At 45.9% G+C, this 16,520-nt stretch overlaps 1 protein-coding gene across 1 annotated transcript in view; it reads left to right on the forward strand.

Moving 5' to 3' along the window:
* Positions 1-11,913: 11,913 nt before the first annotated feature.
* LOC102261349 (cytochrome P450 4B1) overlaps positions 11,914-16,520 on the forward strand; it is a 15,992-nt gene continuing 11,385 nt past the window's right edge. Inside the window, exon 1 of the mRNA XM_005862317.2 lies at positions 11,914-12,164. Within this exon, the coding sequence (XP_005862379.1) occupies positions 11,985-12,164 (180 nt within the window). The 5' untranslated portion in view covers positions 11,914-11,984. The remainder of the gene's footprint in view (positions 12,165-16,520) is intronic.

The raw sequence follows: 16,520 nt of genomic DNA on the forward strand, positions 1-16,520 counted from the left end.
GCGAAATTCAGCCCCAGCCAGCCCCACCCTTGTGAAGCCCCACCGGGTAGAGGGTGCAGCCTCTGGGCCCCCATTAAGCCCTGCAGAGTGGGGGGCGCAGCATCAGGTCCCCCAGTGCACCCTCAGGTCCCCGGGCCTGGCACCAGGGCGGGCGGTGCCGCCTGAGGTCCCCTGGCCCAGCACTGGTGTGGGAGGCGTGCCTTGAGGTCCCCCGTCAAGCCCCACTGGGCAGGGGGCGCAGTCTGAGATACTCCATCAAGCCCTGCCAGGCAGGGGGTGCAGCCTCAGGTCCCCCGGCCCGGTGCCGGGAGTGGGGAGCAGACTCAGGTCCCCTGTCAAGCCCCATCTGGTGGGGGGCGCAGCCTCAGGTCCTCTGGTGCTGGGATGGGGGGCACAGCCTGAGGTCCTCCAGTCCAGGCAAGGGGAGTAGACTGAGGTTCCCCAGCCCAGCACCAGGGTGGGGGGCACACCTTGAGGTCCCCTATCAAGCCCCACCAGGTTGGGGGGCGCAGCCTCAATTCCCCTGCCCCAGCCCAATGACACTCAGCCTCAGATCCCTGCTGATTGCTTGTTAAGGCTTGTTATGGGAACTCGGCCTCCGCTTTGGGCGCAGCCATCTTGTGTTACAGAAACCTCGCCTCGGCTGTGGGTGCAGCCATCTTTGTGATGATGTGATGGTCAATTTGCATATTCCCTCTTTATTAGATAGGATAAGACCTTATGATTGTTGTTTTATACAGTCAATGTTTATTTACATTTACCCATGTAACTGCCACTTTCTCTATGCACTATTGCAACTTGGACCTTCCTTCCAGAATCTACTTTCTTTAGTTTTGAAGTATGTTTTTTAGAGTTTTCTTCAGTTAGAGTCTGCTGGTGACAAACTCTCAGCTTTTCTTTGTCTGAAAATGTCTTTATTTTCTCCTCATTTTTGAAAGATAATTTCTCAAGGTATATAAATTTAGGTTGATAGTTATTTTCTCTTAGATTTTAAAGATATTAGCCTATATCTTCTAGCTTCATTGTTGCTGTTGATAAGAAAGTAATTAGTCTAATTTTCTTCCTTTATTGGTGATTATCTTTTATATTTCCTGTTCTGTACACTCACTATAATATATTGAGACTAGAGGCCAGGTGCACGGGATTCGTGCACTGGTGGGGGGCGTGGCCTGTGGGGATCGGCCTGCTGTGGGAGCGCCTCTCATCCTGGTCAGCCAAGTGGCTGTGGACCCATCCTCTGAGTGGCTGCTCCCTGGTCTGGCATCTTCCGTGGAGCCAGAGCACTCACCTCTCCAGGGGACCCAGTCAGGGCCGGGCCCAGGGACAACAGCACTGAGAGGCGGTGGAGTAGGCCTCAGTCCCACGGCAGCCACGAAACCGCCTCCCAGCCTCCGGGGTCAGCTCTGTGAGCCTGGCTGCAACACTCCTGCGTGGCCTGCGGGCATTTGGAGGAAGGTGGCAGGAGCGAGGAAGTGACTATTACAGCCTGGGTTCCTGCCTGTCGGCCCCAGGGTTTTGCAGTGGGAGCAACCACTCATCCTGGTCAGCGGAGCAGTGCTCCCACTGTGATAGCACACTGACCACCAAGGGGCAGCTCCTGTGTTGAGTGCCTGCCCCCTGGTGGTCAGTGTTCATCATAGCGACTGGTCAATCAGTTGTTCTGCCGTTCAGTTGTTGGGCTTTTACTATATAGGATGTGGATTTCTTTTTCATTTATCCCACTTAGAATTTATTAAATTCTTGATTCTAAAAAAAATTTTTTCATCAGCCCTAAAAATTCTCACTAATTAATAATTAAATAATAATTTCCTCAAATTGTCTCTCCTCTGTGCTCTCTCTCTCTCTCTCTCTTCTTATTGTAGAATTCTGTTCAAGTAAGGTTAGACCTTTTCACCAAATTCTCCATGTTTATTAACCAATATCATGTGTTCTTTTTATCTCTTTATGCTTTATTATAAAAAAATTGTCTCCTACTTATCTTTTAGTTTATAATTGTCTGTTTGGCTTAATCTATTATTAAAGTTATCAGTTCAATTTTAATTTAATATTTCTCATTTCTAGAAATTATATTTCGTTTCTTTTCAAATATACTTTGATATTTTTTATAGTTTATTCCTGACTTACATTTTTAATCTTTAAAACATTTCTTTAAGCTTAATGGAATCATGAGGGTAAGGAGTGTGTGGCACAGAAAAGTCACAGACTGGGTACCCGCAGGGCCATCTAGCCTATTGTTTTATTTAGCCCCCACAATGTTTGTTCTTTGTTATATTTCATGAGGTGCCAAAATTTAAAAAACTGGGAGATTTCATATAAAATAGAAATGTGTGCTCTCTCTTTAGAAGTCAGAAGATCTAGCAGTCCTGGGCCTTTGTCCTGGCATGGCAGTAAGCTAAGTGTCTTCTCTCTCTTAGGTGGGGTATGAATCCTCCATAGCCTCTGTGACCCTCTAGTGTCATTTATTGCAACCTTGACCTGCTCCTTTCCTTCATGTCAGCACTCCTGTTTGCTTGCACCCCTGTATAAAAATAAAGGATAATGTCTAGTGCTTACCCCCTCCCCAAATTTCTTTGAGATTAAAGAATACTTATTTCATAAACTGTGGCTGATAATGACAATACCTAAAGTCTCTGTGGGTCTGATTTTACTGTTTGTTGTTCCTTTTGGGTCTTGCTCATTGGTGTCTTGTTTCCTTTTGTGTTTTGTAAGTTTAGACTAGAGCTATTCTTTTTTCCTGTAGGATTTCTTTGAGGCTTATGTTGAATATGAGTTCCTCCTCATAAGACTTGCATTTACTTGTTCAGGACCTGGGGTAGATAGGGTAAAACAAATCCAGGAGTACTCTAAACTGAATGCTTTGCTTGAGGGTCTTGCAACCACCCAAGTAGAAATTTAGGTTGAAATCCAAAATTAGGTTCAGTTTGTGGTTATGAATTCTCTAAGGAGAGTTTTTTTTAAAAAAATCTCTTACCTAACATTAAGGTTTGAGACTCACAATTTTCTTTGTTCTCCCTTTAGGAGGAGATTACTTTCTAGTAAACACTTAAATAGATGGTGCAGATGTTTGGTATCTCAGAATAACAAATAGCAAGTATTAAAAAAGTGTCTCTCTTCTTTCCACTCAACATTTTATTATGAAAAAATCCCAAATTTATAGAAAAATTAGAAGCATAGTATATTCTAGATTCAGTAATTAATATTTCAGCATATTTGCTTTCTCTCTGTGGTGGCCATGAGAATGCTCCTTGCAGACCTTCAATTACAGAGAGCATAATTGACTGTAGTAGATGTTGCACTTTGCAGTACATTGCCTTATTTGCTCCAAGGTCACTCCCATGGGCTGATCCTAGCTCATAACTGAGAGCAACAGAGATACTAAGGTAGACCTGTTCCTAGGACACATGGAACTCTTCTGATGGTAGATTTGGCTTAAAGACTCTTGCCCAACTCCCTTAGACTGCCATTTCCTTTATGGCAGTCCAAGACACTTCTACCTAAACTTGCTTCCTTCTCTCCTTCACTCAGGTTCAAACTGGCATCATTCTGATGGTACTCCCAGCCTTTTCAGACTTCCCCTCCTTTTTCTCACATAGGCATTTTCCCCCATAATAAAATCTTTGCACATTTAATCCTGTCTTGGTATCTGCTTTTTAAAATTTATTTATTAATTATTTATTATTTTTTAAAATATATTTTGTTGACTTTTTTACAGAGAGGAAGGGAGAGGGATAGAGAGTTAGAAACATCGATGAGAGAGAAATATCGATCAGCTGCCTCTTGCACACCCCCCACTGGAGATGTGCCCACAACCAAGGTACATGCCCTTGACCGGAATTGAACCTGGGACCCCCCAGTCCTCAGGCCGATGCTCTATCCACTGAGCCAAACCGGTTTCAGCAATAAATTTATTCTTAATCCTCTTACAACTAAAAGCAAAATCAGGAAAAAGAAATGACATTTTTCAAAGATTAGGCTTGAGGATCAATTATTTATTTTTCCATTGATTTTTAGAGAGAGTGGAAGAGAGAGGGAAAGACAGAGAGGAATATCGATGTAAGAGAAACACATCCATTGGTTGCCTCCTGCAGGAGCCCTGACTGGGGCCCAAGCTGGGGAGGCGCCTGCAACTGAGGTATATGCCCTTGACCAGAATTGAACTCGCGACCTTTCGGTCTGCAGGCCCACGCTCTATCCACTGAGCAAAACCAGCTAGGGCTTGGTATCTGCTTTTTGAAGGACCTAGACTCTCCTTCAGACTCTCTCTCTCTCTCTCTCTCTCTCTCTCTCCCTCCCTCCCTCCCCCCTTCTTCCTTCCTCTCTCTAAAATCAATGAAAACATCTTTTTAAAAAATATTCAGACTTTTTAGTAAGTTTGATGTTGGAGTTCATTTATAGTAAAAACCTCAATAATGATCCCAGTAGATATGGATGACATTCTCTGCAAGAGACAAGCTTCAGAACTGGCAGGATTTCCACAGAAGTATTCAATGATAATGGTGGCTCTGACATTTTTTAATCTCCAGATCAAGCTATTTTAAAAATTAATACTATCGAAGAAGAAAACCATAAAGATGACTTTCAAAAATGCAAGTCTTGTTTTGTTTAGAATAGTATTCTCAGAAATATTTACTTCCACTCAAAAGGAAACAAACAGTGACAGAGAATTTCGCCTGCATAGCTTTTGGGGCATGTTTTCCTGGCTTGATTTGGGCCCTTTAATTCGTGTGGAACAACATCTGAATAGCACAACATACCTAAGTATCGTTGCTGATCAACTTCATCCTATCATGTTGACAAAGACGCATTGCAGGCTCACTTTAGTCTAGAGCATACCCATACCCCTTTTTGGGCATAAACTTTTACTTCCTCCTAAACTCTAAGGGTCCTCACGATACTTTCAATCAGTGGAGCAGCAAGCAGTGGCAGCTTGTCCCTGACTTGCTCCCTGATCCTGCCTCCAAGTTTCCCTTTTTTTCTGACTTTCCAGTGAGCTAACAGCAGTTCACCTTGGCTCACTTCTTCCCTATAATGTTTCTAGAGAGCCAAAGCAGAGCACTGTCTAGACCAGTGATGGCGAACCTTTTGAGCTCGGCGTGTCAGCATTTTGAAAAACCCTAACTTAACTCTGGTGCTGTGTCACATATAGAAATTTTTTGATATTTGCAACCATAGTAAAACAAAGACTTATATTTTTGATATTTTTTAAATATATTTAAATGCCATTTAACAAAGAAAAATCAACCAAAAAAATGAGTTCGCGTGTCACCGCTGACACGTGTGTCATAGGTTCACCATCACTGGTCTAGACTCTCTCCTGTTGCTTCTTCTACCCTTAGTTCTTTCTTTGTTTCACTGTCCCTAGCTTTAATAAACATACTCTCAAAATCACCTGGACTTGTATTTAGAAATCTTTCCTACTCGAAGTCAAGAACCCACACTACAGGCTGGCCAGAGGCAGACCTGCTCTGGGCTGGTTCCTGTCTGGTAACGCTAGGACCCCTGCCCTCTGAGCCACAGAACTCAGGACCCTCGGGTTACTCCCACTTGCCAGGGACCCTTTCCAGTGAGGTCTGCCTCCCCACTCTGGGCTCCATCCCCTGAATAGCTGAGCCTTCATGCCTCCCCTCCCTGTGCAATTTTCCCTTGGGGCTTCCAGCTCTATCAGGGACTTTTGTCTCAGAGATTGAACAAATCTAGAGATGGAAGTTTCTTCCCAGCTCTTTCAGTGACTTGCTGGTTAAGTTCCTCACCTCTCTAGGACTTGTCCATAAGCTGAAGGACTTACCACTAAAATTCCCAGCCCTAAACTGGGTAGTTTTGATTGTAGGAAACTGGTACATTGATCATTGGCCAAAAAGCTGGGAGTCAAGATGGAGGCATGTGCCTGTGTGCTACTGGAGACAGAGCACATTTGCTGGAGGGATCTCAGATTCTGAAGAAGGCTTCATGGCAAAGAGAGCTGCCTTAGTAGTTGGAAACTTTAGGCAACAATCACACCCCATTGCCAAACTGGAATCTTCCCTGATTCTGGGACTGTGGAATGTTGGGTGCTTGCTGAACTGGCAGCAGTGGGTCATCTGGGAGCCAGGACTCTGAACTCTACTCCCAGCTCTGCCCAAGTCCCTCTGGGTCATCTCAGTCTGAGAAAGTCATTCTCAGTCCTGGGTTCTGAGTCCAGGAATGGGATCTTCAAGCAATTTCCATTCAAAAAGCAAAGTAAAAGTAGCATTACTTTCTTTATATCTCCTTGTAATACTCCAATGAGAAAGCTGGATTTCCCACCTTCCAAGTCTCTGAGAATGCCCTTTGCTCCTCTCTGGATGTCCTGCTGCTGTGACCATCTCAGGAAATCCCCAGGAACTGACTAGGATCAAAAAACCACTTCTGGTTGAGTTTTGCTCAGGTGAGTTCCTCTGGAGCCAGGAAGACACCATAACTATCATTAGAAGCTCAAGAGACCACCTCCTCACTGTACTGCCACTGCTACTGCTGAAACCTGTCACGGCATCATGTCCCATCTGAGGCCACTCTCACACTGCTCCAAGCGCTGCCACAGACCTAGTACACACCTCATCCCTACCAAGGTGATGCTTTAAATTTAGCTCTTAAATTATGAGACAATAGTTCAAACAAACTGAAAATACAAAAAACAATATAACAGAACCTATGAACCTACCTCCCAGATTTAATTGAACAGATGTGAATATTTTGCCAAATTTGTTTCAGATGCCTTTTACTTTTTTAAAAGCAATTAAATGTTACATATAGCTAAAATCCTACCCTCTTCCCTTCCTCTCTCTACAAAAGTCTAACCTGAAATAAGCATGTTTCCATATAGGTTTTATAGTTTTTAAAAATACGGTATGTGTGTAATACATACTATTGCTTTTTGTGTTTCAGTGATATTGAAATATCATCTATGACAATAGTATAATTACAAATCAGGAGGGATAAATGAAATAAATACTCAAATAGTGCTGTGACTACTGACTGTTCATGTGGAAATGGGAAAATTAGATCTCTATCTTATATCATGCCCCAAATTTCAAATGGATCAAAGACCTACACAACCCCACACTGTTTATTCCCAGGGACCTGATTCTGGCCTTCCAGCCAAAGGCCCTCAGACCACTACTGAGGCAGAGTCCTGGCTTGCCTTCCTGGATAGCGCCTTCATGGAACATGGCTGGCTTCCAGGCCTCCTGATCTTGCCTTGCCCTACCCACATTCCACAGCCAGAGCCTCCTCCCTCCACTTTATATACCCCCAGGCTTAGGCACCAGCCAGGGGCAGCTGGGATTATTCTGAAGCAACTCTGTCTTAGTGAGACAAGCCATCTGGAAGACAAAGAAACCTCAGAATTCCGGCTAGAGGTTATCTCACCCATTCTCTTTTTATTAACTATCCATCCAAAAAAACAGCTATGCGAATATTTAACTTAATTGTACTGTGATAACATGTGTAAAGCTGGATGCTTTACACATGTTATCTTATTTAATCCTCCAAATAACTTTATGAAGCAGATACTATTATAACCTGTTTTCTACAGATTAGCATCTGAGATTTAGAAAGGTTAAAAAAACTTGCCCAGGGTTGGATGTGTAGTCAGAAACTGCAAGATGATGTTCTTAACTAAAGCTCCTGTCTGTCTCAGGCAGTTGGTATGTCTGATGAAGAGGCCAGTCAAGGCTTAGGTAGTGGGTGGCCTGAATGCTAGGGTAAGGGTTTGGCTTTCTCCTGGCTGCCCCCGTCAGGCCTCAAAGGGTAGAAACCGTTGGAACCATATGTCTGGAAGTGCCAAATCGGGTAGAGTTGGACTGGGAATTAAAGGAGGGCTGTAAGCCCACGTGCCAAAGTTCATTCTCTATCTGGGTTCCTCTAGAGGGGAACAAAAACACTGTTTGCTTGAGGTCACATTGCCAACTGGTCTAGCCAGCCAATCAGGAAAAATTCTGAGTCCTCCTCCCTGGAGATAAAAGGGAAAGGAAAAGGATAAAAGAAGAGAACGAAAAGAGACAAGGAAATAGGTCTCTTCAACCTTTGGACTACCATCCTCAACTTGATCCCTACCTCAATTTCCCAGGGATATTCATCAAACTGAGGGAGTGGTGAGTGTGAATTCCTGATAGGGGAGAGGAGGGACCAGATTACATTTAGGGGAAGGAAATGTTATGTCTAAAACAGTAGTTCTCAATCTTGGCTGCTCACTAGAATTACCTGGGGAGCTTTAGAAGCATCTGATGCCTTGACGCATCCCAATCCTCTGTGCTTGCCCACATCTGTATCTCCTACTTGCATGGCCTTCTTCATGGGGTTGTGGTGAGGATCTTGAGAGGATGGCATTGCTTTGTGCACATTATAAGGCTGGTGCAGGGTTGAAGGGTGGTTTTCATTGCTACTGTGGTTAGTGCTCAAGGTGAGTTGGGGGAAGTAAGGGGTCAGGTTGAGGTGAACTTTGAACTTCCCACCAGGCAGCAGCTACTGGAACCCAAGCACAAAAGGTGCCAAATGCACTGTCTAGGAGGGCACAGATTTCTAATATATTTTGCATTTGCCAGACAACCTTTCCTCACTTTCTCCTCCCCACACCTATAATTGCCAATCCCTCTTATATCCATTCAACAAAAAATTATTTATTAAATGCCTACTGTGCCAGGGAAGTGGAGAGGACCTGAACATGGTGCCTCCCTGAGTGTGGTAGGTGCACATTGCCAGCACTCTCTCAACTCACACAAAACTCAGCACCTGCAGATCCCTCAAGGTGGTCCATTCTCTCATGTATGTACTTGATCATGGGTTCACTGCATGCGGGTGTCTTGTCTGATTTCAGCCAGTGAGTGGAGAGCAGGATGTGTGACAAATAGACTGTGAGTGCTGGGCCAAATTGCTGGCAGGAGAAGGAATGCAGGACCTCTAAGGCCATAATCAACAGCTACTCTGCTGGTTCTCCCTCTGACTTCCTCTTCCTGATTGCCAACCGAGGCCCTATACCGCTTCCAACTGGGCTAGCTCAGGGCTACTGACTGCACCCACACAGAGGGGGACATCGTCCTGGAGCATGTCTGTTGTTCCTCTGTTTAAGACCCCTCTGTGGCTCCCTGAAGCACAAAAAAGTCCAACCTCCTTACTCCTCTGTTAGAGACTTCGTGTTAACTCTGCTCTTGACACTCCAGTTTCCTAAGATGCTCCTCTGCTTATGTTTCTGCTTCATACCTCATACTCAGGTAGTGGCTTTTCCAAACCATGCCTTTCACTTTCACCAAAATCAGATTATTTCTTGCCCTTTCTTATGGGAGGCTTGCCCAGGGCAATCTCATTTAGAATTCCTCTATGAGCCCTCTCAGTACTTCTCAAGTTAGCTCCACTACTCCAAGCATACCAGGTTCATCCCACTTAACCCTTACCATGTTAGTTCCACTCAGTTTGTCACAGGCTAGCCCCCTAAATATGTTTCAGCCCAACTAAACCAAGTCTTTGCCACTTTCCTGGGCTTTCCCCAGTATGCCACTTAGGAAACCTTTGGATTCAAGTAACAAAGACCCCAACTCAAATGGAATTTAAGTAATAAAGTAGATTTATTGGCTCACATCATATAAAGATCCAAAGGCATTCCTAGCTACAGGTGAAGCTTGATCCAGGAGTTCAAACAATGTGACTAGTGTTCAGTTTTTCTCTGTATATTTCTCAATTTAGTTCCTTTGGCATTGATTATCTTTTTAAAAAAATATGTTTTTATTGATTTCAGAGAGGAAGGAAGAGGGAGAGAGAGATAGAACATCTATGACGAGAGACAATCATTGAAGGGCTGCCTCATGCACGCCCACACTGGGGATTGAGCCTGTAACCTAGGCATGTGTCCTGACTGGGAATCGAACCGTTACCTCCTGGTTCATAGGTCGAAGCTCAACCATTGAGCCACACTGGCTGGGCGGCAATGAGTATTTTCTTGTCAGGCTTTCCTCACATTGATTACTCCTGAGAGCACATGCTTCCAGGTTCAAATCCAATATCAGAGAGTCTGTTTACAGAGGGCTTAAATTATAGACCAAAATTGAGTGTCATTAGCCCTGATTGACTGACTTTGGTTGAGTGCCTATCCTTGACACAGACTATGTGAATGCAGACTGTCATAAAGAAATATGGGTCAAGCCCACTGCACCCCAAAGGCAATAAACTCATGGTACTGCTTGGAAAGGGGGAAGCAGGGCATGGATACTGGGAGTCAATCAATAAATACCCACTGTACCCACTTACCATCTTCTAGGCTAGTCCTATTCACTTCCCAGGTGCATCCTAAATGGTTCTTGCCAGGATCCATGGCTCCTTCAAGAGGTGGGAGCTCCCTCAGGCTCTCCTCAAATACTCCATTATACCATCAGGCTGAGATCAAACGATAAACAAATTCACCGTAAACTATGGAAGTCTTCTGGTAGCTCTTTATGCACCCCTACTCTTTGACCTGGATGACTTCCATTTTAAAAGGAGCACTCCATGTCCTGATCTAATGAAATGAAGCACAAATGTGGAATTTCAGGAACTCCCTAGGGTTTCTTTTTATTGTACTGCCATCTTGCTTTCTCTGCTTATGGGTAGGACTAAATAGGGTATCTCCCCAGGGGAGGAGTTGGAGGCCTTGTTGGCATTGTATCATTCTCTGAGTCAGAACCTGTCATCTGAGTTCTGCAATCAGAGTTCCAGGTTCACCTGTTTGCTGGTTTTCCACTGCTGCCTCCATGCCAGGCCCAGGCTTTGCTCTTTGCCCTGCTGGGAGGTTGATTTCTGCATGCTGACTCCCTCAGGCTCCCTTGGCTAATAGGAGATACCACTCAGAGATTGGAGGGGGTGGAGTGGAAAGGTGGGACATTTCTTCTCTGCTCCTCCCATCTCTAGAGTAATTTCTCTGGCAATAGCTGCCCCCATCAGCTCCAAGAATGCTATATTTTCCCCTTGTTCCTTTAGCTTAGGGGTGTGAATGGGTTTCCTGCTGCTGCTAGTCTCTGGAAGCCACACCCTACCTTGTTTGATTCCTTAACTCTGCCTATCCCTCTGAAAGGAGCCCTGCATCCATGTCTTTTCATCTGAAACATATGTAGTCAATTGTTTCCTGTGGGGCCCTGACTGTTAACAACCCAGGACTGGAGGGAGAAATAGCAAACTCTCCCCAGGCAAAGCTGGGACCTGGGTCAACCTTGTTCTTTAACAGAACTCTGGGCTGGGCAATTGAGAGCTACAATTGCCTTGCTGTGAGGCTTTGGACAATTCCCTGCCCCTCTCTGGGCCAAAGTGGCTCCCTTCACCAATCCAGGAGAGATTGAATTTGATGATCCTCCTCATCACCCTGAAGCTAATATTATATGTTCTTTAGTGTCAGTTTGTACTATGATCTTGGGGTGAAGTTGGCCCTTTTCTGACCCAGAATCTCCCTTCTGGGGTTAGAACCTTGTTCCTGAAGTGCCTCATAAAAAAGGGACTCAAAGCATCATGAACCTGGCATAAATGCAAGCCCTCCCAGTGGCCCATATGGAAAGGGACAGTAGAAAGCACAGGCAAGCTGAGCCTCAGGTTCATTATCAGGAAAAGGGGTATAAAGAGTAGTACCTGTGATCTCCTTGTTTGGGTTAAATGAGATAGTGTGTAGAAAGCACCTGAAACAACAAGGTGCTTATAGGCAATCATTATGCCAATGATTATAGAAAGCATTGCCTTCTGTTTGCTCTTCCAAGGAATCAAGCCAGGATAACCATTGTCTGATCTCTTTGGAACCCACCATCTGTTTTCTCTCCAGCCCTTTGGAACTAGTCGGCCAGGCAGACTGTCTCTTCTGTTGTCTGTAACTTTTGGGGCTGCTGTCTCTGCCTTATGAAGCTCTGCCCATTCTGGGCTGTTATTGGCAGGGCTGTGGGAGGAACTGGCAAGGTGCCTGGGTCTAGAGTATAAAGGAACCCGAGGGCAGTGGGAGGAAACTGGTGGCTGCAACTCCAGCCATGGTGCCTGCCTTGCTCTCCCTGAGCCTTTCCCGCCTGGGCCTGTGGGCTTTGGGACTGATCTTGGTCTTAGGTTTCCTCAAGTTCATTCGTCTGTTGGTGCGGCGACAGTTCTTGGCCAAGGCGATGGACAGCTTCCCAGGGCCCCCCACCCACTGGCTCTTTGGGCATGCCCTTGAGGTACGTGGGGGATATGAGGAGGGAGGGGTAGAGAAAGAAAATGGCCTCTTTTCCTTTAGAGAATCCAGTCCAATCTCCTGGGGGCTATGGAGGGAGACCTAGTTGGGCAGGGAAATGATATCCTAGGAGCGAGCCATGGTTCTCATTCAGCTTTCCCACCTCAATTTCCCATTCAGGATCTCCACCTTAATCCTGCCTTCTGAGCTGGCCTGGGCGGGGGCACTTTTTAAAAAATATGTATTTTTATTGATTTCAGAGAGGGAGAGGGAGAGGGAGAGAAAGATAGAAACATCAATGATGAGAGAGATCAGCTGCCTCCTGCATGCCCCCCTCTGGGGATTGACCTGGCAGCCTGGGCATGTGCCCTGACAGGGAATTGAACAGTGACCTCCTGATTCATAGGCTGATGCTCAACTGCTGAGTCACTCCAGTGGGGGCACTTTAAAGTTGAGGACCAGGCAGGCCACAGACTCCTTTCCATCATTCTGAGGCCCAAGGTTCAGACAGAGCTCTCTAATAAGGGCTTGTTTACAGTATCGGTGCAAAAACCCTGGATAGTCATACAATTAGGCAATCTCATTTAAAGTTTAGCCAGTGTCCTCTTTGTTCTGTGCAGGCAATCATTATGGTGCCTAACCAGGAGTTTGCATCAGCCCATGCTCTGTATCTCAGCACTTGTCTCATTGGGTTGTCATCTTCTGTTTATTTGTTCATTGTCCCCACTTAAATATTTCAATTTTTAAGGCAGAAAATTAAAGTGAAGGCAAAGATGAGTGCTATTACCTGAGAGACCTCCCAGGACATCTAGCCATTGGTGCCCCCAAAGGTGGGGTTCGCCTGGCCACGCCTAGAGGCTGGTTCAGGAGCTGTGGCATCTTCCTGGGTTCAGATCATGACTTGTCCTCCCCAGTTACCCAAGGGTGGGGAGACCACCTTAACACTCATTGTCAGGAACACCCCTTAGCTCCCTATCTAGATGGGGAAGTAGACCAGAGGTTTTTTGAACACAGCGCAAGGAACACCTGCATTGGAATCAACTGGGAGAAGTAGATTCCTTGGCTCCCAGTCCCTGGAGATCCTAATTAGCATATTGCAAGTACCAGCCTGAAGTTAAAAACCTTCATGAGTGTTTTGCTCTGCAGCTGGGTTTGGGAGCCCAGGTATAGATGCCAGAGTTTAAGACTCAGAGAGAGGGATAATTACTTCTTCTACTTCCTGAGTACCTTCCCCCATTCTCAGTCTGGGGAATTGCCTCTCCTCTATGGTTGATGCTGGGAATGAACTTGACTTTTTAGTGAGGATTGCCCAGGCTTATTTTTTTACCCCTACAAATAACTCCTCTCTCAGGATGGCCTAGTAATCTAAATGCACCTTGGAGACACCCAGAAAGGAAAGGATGCATCAGGCAGATGAATCAGACCCAGGCCCTGCTCTCAAGAAGCTTACTGTCTATCGAGGGGAAAATTGACACTAGAGTGTCCCCTGCCCCAGGCCGGGTAGGGTGCCTAACCAGGAGTTTGCATCAGCCCATGCTCTGTATCTCAGCACTTGTCTCATTGGGTTGTCATCTTCTGTTTATTTGTTCATTGTCCCCACTAGATTGTGACCCCTAGAGGATGGAGATCTGGTCTGATTCATCCCTGTACCCTCTGGGTCTAGCACAAAGCGTGGCTCAGAGTAGGCATCACTGAATGAACAGTGAATGTTGGAGAGTAGGGAGGGGTATCTATAGAGGAGAAAGTGATGGAGAAGACAAGTGGAGGAACCAGAAGGGGTTTGGAAGAGGCTTTGCTAAGTACAGAAGGAGGTAATGGAAAGATTGCGGTCTAACCCTAACGGTGGTCTGAGAGGCATTTGGGAGACCTTCAATCCCTTTTCTCTCATATCCCCTCCACTTCCTCTTGCTCTATCAAGCTGGGTTTTCTAGAAGAGGGACCTTGCTCTCCTACCCCCATATCAGACCTGGCTGTCTCTTCTCCCCACATCCCACCATGACCCAACTTGAGAGTGCATAGAAGGCCTGGAACATGGCTTAGGTCTGGCTTCTTGGCCCTAACACAAATATGTGAAAGGTCCTGGCACCAGGAAGGGCAGAGAGGGGTGGTTGTTCTCTAGCACTATTAAGGTTTCCTGGGGAACCATGGCACACCTAACTCCTCTGCATTCTCCTGGGACTTGGCACCTCTGGTCTGGTTGGATCCACACTGGATCTTAAGAAATGGGAGGGGAGGGATAATTTTTCATAATGTAAAAAGTAGAAAATTGAGCTTCATAAAGGGCAAGGAATTTACCTATGTCCATGTAGTAGTTCAGAAATTGAGTCAAGGCTGGACCCTAGATTCCTGCCTTTTCATTCAGCACATAATCAGGCCATAAAAATCAGGTCTAGGTTTGATTCCTAGACCTAGTGATGGTGGGAGTAGGAAGGGAGGAGGAGGACTAGTGATGAAAGGAAGGGCCTGGGGCAGGGAAGAGCTATCTGTTGGAACTAACTTCTACCTTCTGTTCTTCAGTTATAGTCTGGAGGTCTGGAAGCATCTACCTGTCATCCTCCTCAATTCTCAGAATGTGTCCCCTTGAGGTGGGGTTATGTCCTGTTCTTCTAGGATCCTGTTCATTCCACCCTGGGGCTCAGGGGAGGGCTTTGTACATAACAGATGCTCAGCCGTATTATTGGCCTAAACTTAGGGATCTTGGGAGGGACCCACAAATCTGACCTGCATGTTGGGGTTGGGAAAAGGAATTCCAGCTCTCAGCTCAGGAAAGAAACTCTCCTGAGACTGCATGGAGATGTTGGTCCTCTCCTTACCTGGGCCCAGCAGAGAAGGGCATGAAGGCGAAGGGGTGGCATTCAGTCACATTCTCAGAGAAATGTGCAGGGGATCAAAGACCTGAACGGTCAGGCCTTACTTAAAAACTTGCCAGGTCCAGGGGGTGGGTGATTCCCACATCCTTCTACCCCAATTCACCTCTGGGCCCAGGAATAAGGTACCACAGTGTTGGGTCACACTGTGCTGTACCTATGGAGGGCATAGATGTGCAGAGAGACCAGGCTGCCTATGGACAGAACAGAGGTCAGGTGACCAGTTGGGTAACTTAGAGAAGCTGGCTAGGTGTGCCCTGTCTCATCCCACCCTCTGAGAAAGGACACCCTAGCCCTTTTGACGGGGATGCAGCTCCAGTAGTGGGGTCAAAAGCTGTCCTCAGCCCTACCAGATTTCTGAGGCAATCAGGCGTACATAGGAGAAAGCTGGGCATGGGGAGCCAGAGGGCTGGTTCAAGCTGTGGACATGGTCAGCATGAGGTCAGGGTCTCCTGACCCTGGTGGAGATGCTACAGAGGGGCACACTCATGGCTGATGTGAGAAGGAGTGGAGCTGAGATGAACCAGATCAGCCGAGGGCTCCTTCCACCCCTGAGATCCTGTGAGTCTGGCATCTTTGTGACTTAAGCCTCTCCCTGCCCATGTCCACTTGGGTTCTCTGAACCTGGGAGGGATAAAGAGAAGGGGAGCAGTCAGGGTGATCAGAAAGTAAATTGGTAAGGAAAACCCAGGAGGTCAGATGGAAAAATAAGAGAGACACAGGAGGAAGGAGGCAGAAAAGGGGTTGGGAACACCAGAGTTCCCTCTTACTGGTAGATGGAGATGATGTAGTGATAAACTTTTTGACATTGTGTGCACAAGGGCACTGAAACTCTTACACCCCCACCCACCCCGGTTAAACTCATGATGGTAAATTCAGAAGCAATGAGTGAGAAGATCTATGGGGAGATTACATTGGGCTCTGCAGCGGGCTTGAAAGGAGAAGAGCCCCTGAGAAGGCAAAAGATGGGTAGCTGGAGACCAAAGTAGCCAGGCCCAGTCCCCAGAGCCCTTTGGGAAAGTGGCTTGGGTCAGGCAGGATCCCTGGGGGTACATTGTCAGATGCTGAGTCTCTTTCTTCAAGGCTGTTTCCTGGAAGATACATGGGTTAGTTGGGTGGGTGAGGACCATGAAAGGGAACTTTGCAGGAAGGAAAAACAGGGCCAGCACTTGCACATGACTAGCACACCCTAGGACTATGAGGTGCACAGCTTATGCCACTGAACACCGCAGCTCTGACAGACTTCAATGTGCAGAAGAGAATGTAGAGCAAGCATGTCAAACTCAAAGGCTAACACCGTATAAGTAAACAAGGATTAAGTTTATGTGGGCCGCAAAAAAACAAAAGCTTTAATTTTCATAGAAATGTAGGTTTATTTCGATAAAGACATGCTGAATACAAAGGGTTGAAATAAATGAGTAATTGTTAACATAAAATAATAGAACATTTTAATAAAAATTAATATTTTTTCTTGAACATTAACTTACCAGACA

This window comes from Myotis brandtii, unplaced genomic scaffold (assembly GCF_000412655.1).
Source record: "Myotis brandtii unplaced genomic scaffold, ASM41265v1 scaffold1631, whole genome shotgun sequence".
NCBI classification, from domain to species: domain Eukaryota; kingdom Metazoa; phylum Chordata; class Mammalia; order Chiroptera; family Vespertilionidae; genus Myotis; species Myotis brandtii.